The sequence below is a fragment of the Chanos chanos genome, chromosome 9, assembly GCF_902362185.1.
Source record: "Chanos chanos chromosome 9, fChaCha1.1, whole genome shotgun sequence".
NCBI lineage: Eukaryota > Metazoa > Chordata > Actinopteri > Gonorynchiformes > Chanidae > Chanos > Chanos chanos.
The window spans coordinates 17478457-17492125 of NC_044503.1; the positions used below are offsets into that span (position 1 = coordinate 17478457).

The following is a 13669-nucleotide window of genomic DNA, read 5'->3' on the forward strand; positions in this document are numbered from 1 at the left end:
CACTGTGGCAAATCCGTTTTAATATCTGAGAAAAAGATGACACAGGCCTTATGGACTGCGGGTTCTCACATAAAAACCTACAGGTATCAGTATGAAAATGAGTCTACACATAAAATCTGTCAGTTTGACAAAAAGAATTAAACAGATGCGCAATAATGAGAATGCATCTTCAGCCTACCTTCCCACTCTGACTTACATTCCCTCAATTTAAAATGAAAGTTTAAAATTAATCATTTGCTTGTCTTGTTTTGTCCTTCTAAGATACTGACATATGAATGCTAAGTACCTGTGGGAGACAGTTTACATATCTGTCATTCAGAGAAGTACTCATCACACAGAACAATTGCAATGAGAGTGACAGTCAACCTCGTCTCCTCAGATCACTGCTGTCAGCACAGCCAAGATCATCCCCATCTCAGCAGTTTACAACCATACAACCAACATCAAAGCAGTCTGCAAATACTCACACACATTTACTCACACACACACAGTTGGGTCAGAAGCCTCTTACCTTGGATAACTGTCTACGCAGACTGAATCTCTGCACCATCCTGCACGAGGAGCCGCTGAGCAATCTAAATACAGACAAACGGTTTCTCTCCTACACACACTCTCTTATGCACACACACACACTCTCTCTGTCAGCACTACACACATCTACACTCTCTCTCACACCACCCAACACATACGCACACACACATGCACACACACAAACACACCCTTTGTCACATAACAGTTAGTAGCTAGTGTGAAAACATTCTGTGCACATGTCCTAAGGTGCCGGCTTAGTCCACTGGTCTGAAGAGCAGAGTGAACCAAGCCAGCGTAGAAACCAGCAACACTGAGAGACAGGCAGGGAGGGAGGAGAGAGAGGCAGAGAAAGAGGGAGGTGTAAAAGTGAGATAAAAAACAGTCTGCGGTCCTGCCCAATACTCTCTCTCTTTTTCACACACACTCTCACACTCTTTCTCTCTCTCTCTCTCTCTCTATCACACACACACACACACACACACACACACACATACACGGAGCAGACTGTCTGAGGCTTCCTGACTGTAAGCTGAGTTACACTGCTGAGGGGCAAGGAGGAGAGGGGGATGGGCTGACCATCACAGCCTTCTCGCCTGGAGAGAGAGAGAGAGAGAGAGAGAGAGGGAGAGAGAGAAAGAGAGAAGGAGAGAGAGAGAGAGAGAGAGAGAGAGGGAGAGAGAGAGAGGGAGAGAGAGAGAGAGGAAGAGAGAAGGAGAGAGAGAGAGAGAGAGAGAGAGAGGGAGAGAGAGAGAGGGAGAGAGAGAGTGGGGGAAAGAGAGAGAGTGGAAGAAAGAGAGGAGGGGTCATGGAGGGGGGAGATTTCGGGATATAATCTGTGTTAAATTGGGTGTGGTCACCTAAATAAATGACACATGAATATCTGTAAAGAGCCAACAGAATATAAAACAACAAAGTCAAACAGACACACGGAACTAAATTAACCACACACACACACACACGCCCTATTGTTATGGACCAATGCCAGAATGATGCCATATTTCTTAATGGTTTTTGCATGTGTGTGTGTGTGTGTGTGTGTGTTTGTGCCATGCCATGCCAAGGGACTTCACCTCTGACCTGAAGACAGCAAGGTTAGACACCGTCAAGGTCACTGAAATAGTTGTTATGGCAACTGCTAGCAGCTCTGAGTTTCTGGGTTACCTAGGTAACAGATCAAATGACCTCATTGCCCTTTACCTCCAAAGCTTTGGTTTCTCTGAGTGTGCGTGTGTGTGTGTGTGTAAAGGTGTGCTTAGCCACCTAAGATCACACACACTCACATGCATAAAATGTGTCTATGTGCACTCACACATCCATAATACATGACAAAACAATTCAGAACAAAGGTACTGAACCATCATTTCATCATTACTGTGCCACTGAAAACAACCAGCACTTTCATGGCTCTCTCACACTTGTACCATCAAGCGCAGAGACACCGTGCAGAGACTCTGTGTGTATGTGTGTGTGTGTGTGTGTGTGTGTGTGTGTGTGTGCGTGCGCGCGCACATGACCTCTGTCCAGGGCTTTGTAAGGCAGATCAGCAGATATGTCTGAACCTAAGCTCCCTCTAGTGGTTACTCATGACACACCCTGACATACACCTGATATTGTAAATACACTAATGCAAAAACTCACTTAAAACATACACCCTGCAGAGACCTCATACAAACAGTCTATGCAAACAGCACCTGGCTCTAAGCTCAGCCAAACATGGCATTAGTGTTGAAATCAAGTTAGTGCAGAGCACACTGACAATAACCCCCATATAACACATCTGAAAACGAAGCACTTCTCAGAGACTTCTAAAGCAAGATATTCAAAATGATCACACAAGCTCAAAGACACACAGGACTAACATTTTAATTAAAAATATGAAACCTGCTTAAGTCTATAGTGTAGAAGGTACATATATATGACTTCTGAATTTCATGTGATGCGGACCCCAAAATGACTTGTTTGACTGGACCCAAGGCCCAAACGGGTGGGATGAAAAATCCTGCAAAGGCTCCGCTCCTTCGAGCAGGAACCAGCTCCAGAGGAGCATGACACAGTAGACAAAACTAAACCTTTATTTAAAGCTGTGGAAAAGAAACAAACTGACAGACTTCAATGTTTTTTTTTTCTCAGAAAGTAATATTTCTGATTTTATGTTCCATTTTACTTATCCTATGATGTGACATGCTAAAGTAGTTTTCTGATTATGTGTTGTACTTTTTTAAGGACTTCTTGGAACCTGTATAATTTCATTGTTCATTTCATGTGTTCCTATTTTGCCCAGGTCTCTCCCAGTGAACCTAACCTGGGAAAATAAAGATGTAATGAAGAAGGGTGTCCAGAGTAAATGTGTACGTTTGCGTATTTGTCTGTTACGTTTGTCTGTTTTTTTCTGTGTGTGTGCTTATGTGTGCACATCCACAGTAAATCTCACTAACAGTGTGAATACAGCTGACAGATTTTTGGATCTAAAAGCTGAGTCACATAAAAAGTAACACTCATCACAGTGACTTGCCTTGTTGTCCATCTCCTCGGTGCATGGCTCTCCTGGACTGAGGGGCGTGTCACAGGAGACAGGGCTAGGGAAGGTCTCCGTGGCAGAGGCTCGGGCGTGGTCCATTTGCTGCGCTGGGTCGTGAGTGACGTGACGCGGGTTCTGGGGACTGCCTCTCGGGTGGAGTTCAGAAGCTTTGGACTTCCGGCTGGACAAGCTGGTCCCTCGCTTCATGGTGGAGGACGGGACGCTTTTACGTCGAGCGGTCACAGCTGCAGGGGGAGCCCAACCGGAGAACAGGTCAGATGCAAGGTGAGCCTCAGGGTCACGGTCAGGCGTGACCTCTGCAGAATCACGGTCAGGACACCAAAGAGGAGAGAAAGAGGAGGAGGAGGAAGAGGAGAGAGAAGATGTGCTGGGCAACGTGGAGCATGACTTGCGTTTGGACTGAGGCTGGAAGAGATGCTTCAGCCCCTTACCCAGAATTCCCATGCCTCCAAGTGCATTATGGGTAGTTTTAGAGTGGGTGTGTTTGGATAGGTGGCTCTTTCTGATCCCTGACCTGGGTAACCAAAACCTCTTGGCCCCAGAGGACTGCAAACCTCCAACTAAAACCTTTTGGCTTCTCGTGGGAGGCTCACAAGAATGAGCATTCCCACCACAATCCATAAGGGGGCAGTCTTAAGATTATTAATACTATCAGAACTGATTTAATACAAGAGTGAAAGGTTGTGCAGTTAGGTAGGAGGATGAAATCGACACTGTGAGGCGGGCTCAGATCTGCGCAGCTGCATTCAATTGGGCTTCAGGGTTCATGCATCTTTCAGTCAGCGGAAAATCATGCTCATCTGACATGGGGAAGAAACAAGACAGAGAGGTCATGACAGATGGATGTAACATAAAAGAGGAAACAGATAGACAGATAGACAGAGAGAGAGAGAGAGAGAGAGACAGACAGACAGAGGGAGAGAGAGAGAGAGAGAGAGAGAAAGAGAGAGAGAGAGAGAGAGAAAATCAGATAGAGAAATGGTGACAGGAATGAAGCTGATATGGTGCTTGTGTTTAACACAAATTTCATTCAAAAACCGTAAGTAAACGGGACAATTTGCATTCAAAACTTTGGTTGGGTATGCGAGGACAATGCACGGACTGTAATTTTACTTGACGTGATGCATATTTTGACTGTAATGCAATGCTAACACACATCGTTCAGCTCAAATGCTCTGAGAACAGCCCATATCAGGTATTCCTGCACACTGCATGTGGATGGGGTGTGCTGCGTACTGCGTCTATGTTGTATTCGATGTTCTCTTTATTACACACAGAAATGCCAGAGCACACATTTGAAAGTAAGTCCTTCGATGTGCTCTCTTGAAAGGACCATGGAAGTCTGATGTGGCGCAAAAGAGAACTTATAACAGGGGATACAATACAGGGAAGCACTGATATTCATTACACATAAGCAATGAGAGAGAGAGAGAGAGAGAGAGAGAGAGAGAGATCCTGCTACACTGTGACAACAGTAAAACAATACGATCCTCTTTCTTCCTCAAAGTTGAAAATCTATTATCATATTTTATGGCCCAGCCAAACAAAACAGAACTGAGTTATGTATTAGGAGAACACTCAGGGGTAGTAAAAATAGCAGTCAGATACATAGCAGCCTGGTTAATAGTTATTCCTTTATTCCTTGTTTTTTTCCTTGTCTTCTATGTCTGTGTATTGTTTATCATAGGACCAGCGCTTTGGCAATACTTGGCAGTACAGACATGCCAATAAAGCTTCTCTGGATGTAAATGTGAGATAGAGAGAGAAAGAGAAAGCAAGAAAGCAAGAGAGACAGGTAAAGAGAGACCTACCATCAGTCCAGTACTGCCTGTCCCCTTCCAGTTTCCCCATTCATCTAGAGAGAAGGGAGGAGAAGCCAAGATAGACCGACTTTAAACTCATTCAAAGTGACCTGGGAGTGAAAAACAAACTGAAAATAAATTAAGTAAAATATTACATTTTGTGCCTGTTTACATATTATTTAAAAACAGTGCTACATCCAACTGCTATCTACACATTAGCATTCACAAGCCAAAAACAGACAGAATCTGACAGCTGTGTTCATAATTATATTGAATTTATTTTTCGTACCGCCCCCCTCCAAAAAACGCTGAGTACAAATTTACAAATTTACAGACACACGCATGCATGCACGCATGCACATGCACACACATGGACAAAGTGTGTGAGGAGGAATGTGATCCCCAGACACACAGTCCTTTACGGTCGAGGCCCATGTCAGATGCGCACACACACATACACACACACATACATACGTTCACATACACACACACACACACACACACACACACACAGTCTGCCTCTCAGTGGAATAGATGAGGATGAGAAGACTGGACAAGTGAGTCTCAGTCAGCCTGGTTCCACACGGCGACAGCACAATGCTCACTGTCACAGACACAAACAGCCATACACACACACACACACACACACACACACAATGCTCACTATCATAGACACAAACAGCCATACACATACACACACACACACACACGCACAACGCTCACTATCATAGACACAAACAGCCATACAAATACACACACACACACGCACGCACGCACACACACAACGCTCACTATCATAGACACAAACAGCCATACACATACACACACACACACACACACGCACGCACGCACGCACACACACAACGCTCACTATCATAGACACAAAAAGCCATACACATACACATAAATACACACACAGACACAATGCTCACTATCATAGACACAAACAGCCATACACACACATACACACAACGCTCACTATCATAGACACAAACAGCCATACACATACATACACACACACACACACACGCACGCACGCACACACACACACAACGCTCACTATCATAGATACAAAAAGCCATACACATACACATAAACACACACACACACACACAACGCTCACTATCATAGACACAAACAGCCATACACATACACATACACACACACAGACGCACACAACGCTCACTATCATAGACACAAACAGCCATACACATACACACACACACACACACGCACGCACGCACACACACAACGCTCACTATCATAGACACAAAAAGCCATACACATACACATAAATACACACACAGACACAATGCTCACTATCATAGACACAAACAGCCATACACACACATACACACACACACACACACACACACACACACACACACACACACACATACACACACAACGCTCACTATCATGGACACAAAAAGCCATACACATACACATACACACACACACACACGCACGCACGCACGCACACACACAACGCTCACTATCATAGACACAAAAAGCCATACACATACACATACACACACACGCACACAACGCTCACTATCATAGACACAAACAGCCATACACACACACACACACACACACAACGCTCACTATCATGGACACAAAAAGCCATACACGTACACATAAACACACATACACACACACACACACACAACGCTCACTATCATAGACACAAACAGCCATACACATACACATAAACACACACACACACACACAACGCTCACTATCATAGACACAAAAAGCCATACACATACACATACACACACACACACACACATGCACGCACGCATGCACACAACGCTCACTATCATAGACACAAACAGCCACACACACACATACACACACACACACACACACACACACACACACACACACACAATGCTCACTATCATGGACACAAACAGCCATACACATACACATACACAGGCACACACACACACACACACACACACAACGCTCACTGTTACAGACACAAACAGCCATACACATACACATACACACACAATGCTCACTGTCACAGACACAAACAGCCACACACATACACACACACACACACACACACACAATGCTCACTGTCACAGACACAAACAGCCACACACATACACACACACACACACGTGAGTGCCTGTACTCTCACACAGCCACGTTAATGACCATCCAGCCTCTGCTAGCACAAGCTCTTTGTGAGCTTACCCTCCCTCCTCCCCCAAAGATCATTCTCTTATTATAACCATCTCTGAGCCGACAAAAAAGGGGATTTGGCATTTTCTTGATTGCCTGCAGTTTTTTACTGAGGCTAAATCCTGTGCTGGCTTTCAGAGGACAAAAACCCTGCTCAGGGAGCATGGGGCTTAGTGAGTCATTTTTAGAGATTTTTAATGAGTAATATTTTTCCTTTTGCAGAAATAACATTGGCCCATGCTGCTCCAACCTGCCCTTAGCTCATGAATATTCATGACGTTTATGCATGACTGATTGGTCAAATTGATATAAACGCACCCAAATCAAGCAATTGGGAGAGGGAGAGAGAGAGACAGAGAGAGAGGGAGAGAGGGAGAGAGGGAGAGAGGGAGAGAGGGAGAGAGAGAGAGAGAAAGAGAGAGGGAGAGAGAGAGGGAGGGAGAGAGAGAGAGAGAAAGAGAGAGAGAGAGAAAGAGAGAGGGAGAGAGAGAGAGAGAGAGAGAGAGAGGGAGAGAGAGAGGGAGAGAGAGAGAGAGAGAGAGAGAGAGAGAGAGAGTTAGTTCAACAGAGGGTTATCAAAATGATTAAAACTCACAAATAAAAAAGCTGTGAATAAAATCTGTGAATAAAATGAATTTACAAGCTGAATTTTCCCACACTTTATACACGCACCCACACGCACACACACACACACACACACACACACACACACACACCTACTCCAGCCCCGTCAAAGGTGGGCAAACAGTGACCAAGGAGACAATTTCATTTCTCAAAAGAGATCACTGTAATCCTCCAATTCTCTCTCTCTCTCTCTCTCTCTCTCTAACACACACACACACACAATCACGCACACAAAGATGACCTGGGACGTTTTTTCACCCTGTCAAAGGTGAAAATCTCCAGTCTAGAGAACAATAGCTGTTCTGGAAAAGCATGGAGCTCAGTAGCACACCAGTCCACATACACACACACACACACACACACACACACTCGTACAGATTCACACATCACTGCAGCAGCCATTCAGTAATGCTGGGGGTCTCAAAGTGTCTTTGTGTCTTTGTCTCTGTTCAGCTGAATCACATCAATAGACACACTGTAGCTGCACCTCTGTGGGAAGGGCTCCAGCACATTCTGTGAGTGTGTGTGTGTGTGTGTGTGTGTGTGTGTGTGTGTGTACAGTATGTGAGTGTATGTTAGAGAATAGCACAGTCTGGTACGGTTACTGAATGCCACTCCTGGTACTCAGAGATGTGTCTATGTGTGTGTGTTTGTCAGTGTGTGTGTCTGTGTGATGTAGACAGCTATAGCCTTTACCAGATTAGCAACTCCAGCATCAGCCATCAGATTTTAACCTACTGAATAATGCATTCAAACTGTCAGTCTTTATAACGCGCACACACACACACACACACACACACACACACACACACACACACACACACACACTCAAATACAAACACATATACACATACACACGCAAAGTCCGCAAGAGAGAGAGGCACTTTGATCGAAAAAAAAACTTACTGTTACTGGTGTCTGAGCTTTTTGGCCTCAAGCTTTTCACACACACACACACACATGCACACACACACGCACACACACACACACACTTGACCTCTCATCATACATGGGATTAGCATTACTGTCTCAAAGCCATGGAAGCAGACACTCTCAGATCCATTCACAATGCTCACAGAACTGCAGTGTCCTGCCCACAAACTGCAGATTTCTATATGGCCAACATTCCTTTTGTGAGGGTAAAAATGACTGTACACAACATAACTGAAACATTTAAACTGTTGTACACCCTGACAATAGGACTTCTACAAAAGCAGTACAACAAGCAGTGTAGTTTAAACATAATCCAACAGCAACAATACCTCAGTACCACCTACAACTCCCACAGCAATAAATCCCAAATGCTCCTGAAGACCGACGTCAACAGTCTAGAATTATCATAAAATATTCTACAAGAGCAACTGTAGGAGCCCCAAATATTCCAGGATACCAATAGGTATTAGCAAAGACAATCTAGAGCGGGGGTGGGCAAATCCGGTCCTGGAGGGCCATGGTCCAGCTGTTTTTCTTGTCAGCTAACTAAATACAATCTGTGATTGGCTGAAGAGAGTGCACACCTGTTTGCAAGGTGAAAATCAACAGGTTACTAAGAGGTGAAAACAAAAACCTGACAGGTCACTGGCCCTCCAGGACCGGATTTGCCCACCCCTGATCTAGAGCAATCTAGAAAACAGTAATATCGCTAAATAGTCTGGCTAACCAGCAAGAATATGCAAAAATGGTGTAGAAAATCAACAGCTTGGTTAATATGACTTCATTATATTCTAGATCCACTCTTTCTTTGTCATGAGGTTCTCGTGTTCACAAACCTGCACATTAACGAGCAGAACTGCGAATGGTAGTGTGTTACCACACAGATTTTCATTTTAGTGTTTCATGTGCATTGATTGGTCCCACTGCTGAACACTCACCAATCATGTGAGAGAACAATAAGACACTAGCCAATCAGGCTGGCACATTTTACAACTGGAGTACTCCAGAGGAACCCATATAATTTACCAACTGTACCATATGTGATTGCATCATGGAATAAAATCGTGGAATAAATATCATCCTTCCATAAAAGGAATAAAACACAAGATTTTCAGTGAAAGATGAAAGGATTTTCTTCTCCTCAGTTAACACGTTAGCACATTTTTAGTCATCATGTTTTCAGCTCAGTGTCAGCACACATTCTGCTAAAGGTTGATTTTCCAGCTCTAAACTTTGAGGACCTTTTAACATGCAAATTAAAAAAAAAACTCTCAAGTTTCAAAACTCGTTCAGTGACAGTTATGCTACTGTTTCCACAAAATGACAATATCAGCTGTTATTTTCACACTTTTAAATAGATAAGATCCAAAAAAAAGAATGTATTAAAACAGGCACACATGCTCCCACACAGAGAGGTAGTGCCCTGAACCTTAAAACATTCTTCAGCACAAACGAACAGGCTAAAATGACTTAGACCACTCATATCAGTGCCTCAGAGTATTCCAGGAAGCCAAGAGAAATGCATCATATGCTAAACCATCAAAACGAAAGACTGCTAAACAGTGTAGAACACCACCAATGATCTGCCAAACCCTCCCAAAGATATCAGATATCCTAACCAACTTCTGTAAACAGCCTGTGTCACTACCACAGGTGATCAAATCTGTAAGTATTCATAGCACTGTTTGAAAACCATAGACACATTTTACGTCCACCTTGTGTGAACAGTAAAGCAGGATTTCTGCTCTGTTCAGGCAACCACACTTTGTTTGTTTGTTTATTCACAGGCAGAGGTTGCAGATGAAAATGAGTTGTGTCACTAAAGCCTGGTTTATCTGATTCAAGGCACATGGTCCCTATTAAATAAAGCTATTAACTGCACTGTCATGGGACTGCCACAAATCTGCTGCTCTTTACTTAAACAAGCATATGACACATGGGAGAACAGAAATGAACAATGCCTACCTAGAGAAGGGTCACTGACTACACTCATCAGTAACTCCCCCTGCACCTTTATGCGGAGCAGAATAGAATAGAATAGAGTAGAACAGAATAGAACAGAACAGAACAGAACAGAACAGAGCAGAGCAGAACAGAAAATAACATAATAGACTAGATTAGAATAGAAAGGGTATGCCTGTGCATTTCCAGGTAGAGGATGTAAATCCAGACCCATAACTCCATCACTGCATAGTTTTGTCCTTTCGTATATAAAGTGTGTATTGTTTTCTCTGCGTGAGACAATGTCGAATTCCTATGGCATGTTACGTCACTGTAATTTGCATGTAGTATGCATATCTATGTATCTATCTATGTCCATCCATCTAGATCTATCTGTTTATCTATAAATATAACGGCTACTTGCTATGGAAAACATAAGCCAACAACTTAGGGATTTTCTTATTTTTCTCTGTTCGCTTATTTGAATTTATAATGAGGTTGTCTATATCAGACCACAGATGCTGTTTAAGATGTTTGTTAGGGCTTCTGATTTAATGTAAACTATTTGAACAAGCTGCAGTTTGTTAGTTTAACTTCCATCTGTTTAAACACATGAAGGCTTTTTTTTTCCATTTTCAGACAAACATGCAATAATCCATGTGTGTTAAGACTGAGTTCCATCCAGCTTTTATTCAACCATGGCCCTGCCCTAGTACTCCTCCATCTTTCTCTCTCTTCACCTCCTTTCCTTCCTTGTCATTCAGTCAAAGAAGGGGGGCAAGGCTGTAAAGTCTAAACACAGAGGGTTCCTATTGCCTTTATTCACCTGCTGCTTTTACGCCTGTGGTGACAATGGACCGGGATGGTGGCCATACAGAAGTCTCAGCTTTCACTAAACACTTGGCTGAATGAGCAGGTCTGACATTAACCAACAAAGGCTGAAATCACGCCCAGATTTACAATGCATTTCTCAAAGTATAAACCTACAAAAAAAGACTGAATTTCACCATTCGGGCGTTATGCTTAGATAGGCAATATTTTGAACCACTCAGAGCACATTTTCCTCTGTGTCTGAAAATGGCTCTTCCCCATTGCCCACTATAACTTACCACTGTCTGTTACAATATCTAGAAACTTCAGCTGGAAACCAGCAGACATGGCACAGTTAGAGGCTTGTTCACACTCAAAACAGCCATTTAAGAATTGACACCAAACCCATTTGTAGCCTAAATGACAGCAGGAAACATGCTAGTGTTTACTGATAAACATATCCAACAGACAGAATATCACAATATCCTCACGGGCTCTCGTCTTTACAGTTGTGGCCATAACAATTGCTACTAGAACAGAACATATAAAGAGGAGACAGTTTGAAAATGCATAAATGTTTGGTTGAGTATTAAGTTATATGCACATCGTTATCATAACGGAGCAGTTAAGATAACAGGTCCAAGAAAACACAGAGGTTTTTATTACTCACAAAAACACTGATGCGTGTAGTCGCGGATGGCTTCTGCTTTTTCACCATTTAAAATAGCCTGTGTGATAATAAGAATTCTAGCATAAAGTTGTCACGTGGGCAAAGTGTATCGGATAGGGGAGCGGCGCGTCAGCACGGTGGTCTGACCGGCGCAGAGAAACGGGAATGGCTGAGGTGTATGGACCCCTCCAGGCGCGACTGCCTCACACCCCAACTGGTGAAATGGAATGATCAGCATAAACGCGTTTATCACCTACATGCAGACTCGGCTGTCTTCGTGATGCGTGCGTGTATGTGTGTGTGTGTATGCTCGAGCGACAGTGATGAATAGAAATTAAAGTACGCGTTACCTTCCGCTCAGACCATGCCAAATCCCGTTTGTTTGTCGCTGAATGGGCAAAGTTGAAAACGTGCGCTTTCATTCCATAGGACAGTTATAAGGCCTTGAAATCCTAGGGTCCGTTGGCTTTGGAGATCGAGATGTTATGTTCCCACAGTGAGAGGGCAAAGACAATAGTTTATGGACCTCAGAAAAATGCTCCATTTGTTCCACGGAACACATACGAGGACTATAATACGGCCTTGTTGTCAGTGTCACTGGCGGACAGGCTACACGTTCACGCTCACACACACACACACACACACACACGCACACACACACAAAGAGCCCATATATGGGTATAGAATAGATGATGTTACTGATAAGGAGGTACCACAGCTTAAGTGACTTTCCGGAAAATATTGAATAAAGGTTAGGCTACATATAATTGAAATACACTTTGTATTTTTTAAGTACATTTTAAATAATTTGAAATTCAGCGGCTGTAAATGTGAAGGCTGGACTGTCAAATTAGTTTCTAACAAGTGGTTGACCAACAGGTGCTCATAATCAAACTTGATGTTACAGTTATATAATTATATGGGTCCACTTTTTAAAACATATTCTCAAGTGCTACCGGACTTAGTGTCCTTATTTACTTTTCGTCTTTTGCGTCAAACATTTTTTGGAGATTCTCCGTTAGCGCCGACATCTGAAGCTGTCATGTACAGCTGTCACAAAACTGGCCATTGCGTTATGCCTCGGACGTCGCTGATTTGCGCAAATCATACAGTCTACACATCTTAAAATATTCACACATTTTCTCTTGTAAATCTAACTTGAAAGATCTTTTATTTGCACAAACACTACGACCTGGGGATACAACCCATGTGAGAGCCTCTTACAGTCAGCGGTTTTGACGGGTGGAAATAAAAGTCTCTTTCCTCTCTTTACATCGACAAAATCTGACTGAAGTAAAGGCCAAACTTTACGCTTTGAAACTCGTTATTTGATTAGTTGAAGTTTTTGTCACTTACGGGAGTCTTGCGGAGAACCGGCCAACCAAACGTCCGAACCCCTAGCTGAACCACTACCGCGATGACGTCGGAATGCGAAAGCGACGCATGACGTATTGGGGTTGAACCATCTGTTTAAACACATGGGTGCTTGTGCAAATATCGAGTGGCTTGTTCAAATAGTCTTTATTAAATCAAACACACCAAACAAGCACAAGAAACAACGCCTCCTCCCTGGTACGGACCACTTAGCTATAGACTTCAAAAATGTAATGAGACACCTCA

General features: G+C 43.3%; 1 protein-coding gene across 2 annotated transcripts in view; it reads right to left on the reverse strand.

Moving 5' to 3' along the window:
- The window catches only part of tmcc1a (transmembrane and coiled-coil domain family 1a), a 39791-nt gene extending 26330 nt beyond the window's left edge, over window positions 1–13461 (reverse strand). Inside the window, exons 1-3 of one of the 2 annotated variants that reach the window (XM_030785053.1) lie at window positions 13406–13461; window positions 4882–4925; window positions 3044–3294 (exon numbers count right to left, since the gene is read on the reverse strand). In XM_030785053.1, the coding sequence (XP_030640913.1) occupies window positions 3044–3294; window positions 4882–4921 (291 nt within the window). In that variant the 5' untranslated portion in view covers window positions 4922–4925; window positions 13406–13461. Of the gene's footprint in view, window positions 1–3043; window positions 3647–4881; window positions 4926–13405 lie in introns of those variants that run through there. The other variant, XM_030785052.1, reaches the window with a different exon arrangement.
- Between the last annotated feature and the right edge of the window lie 208 nt (window positions 13462–13669).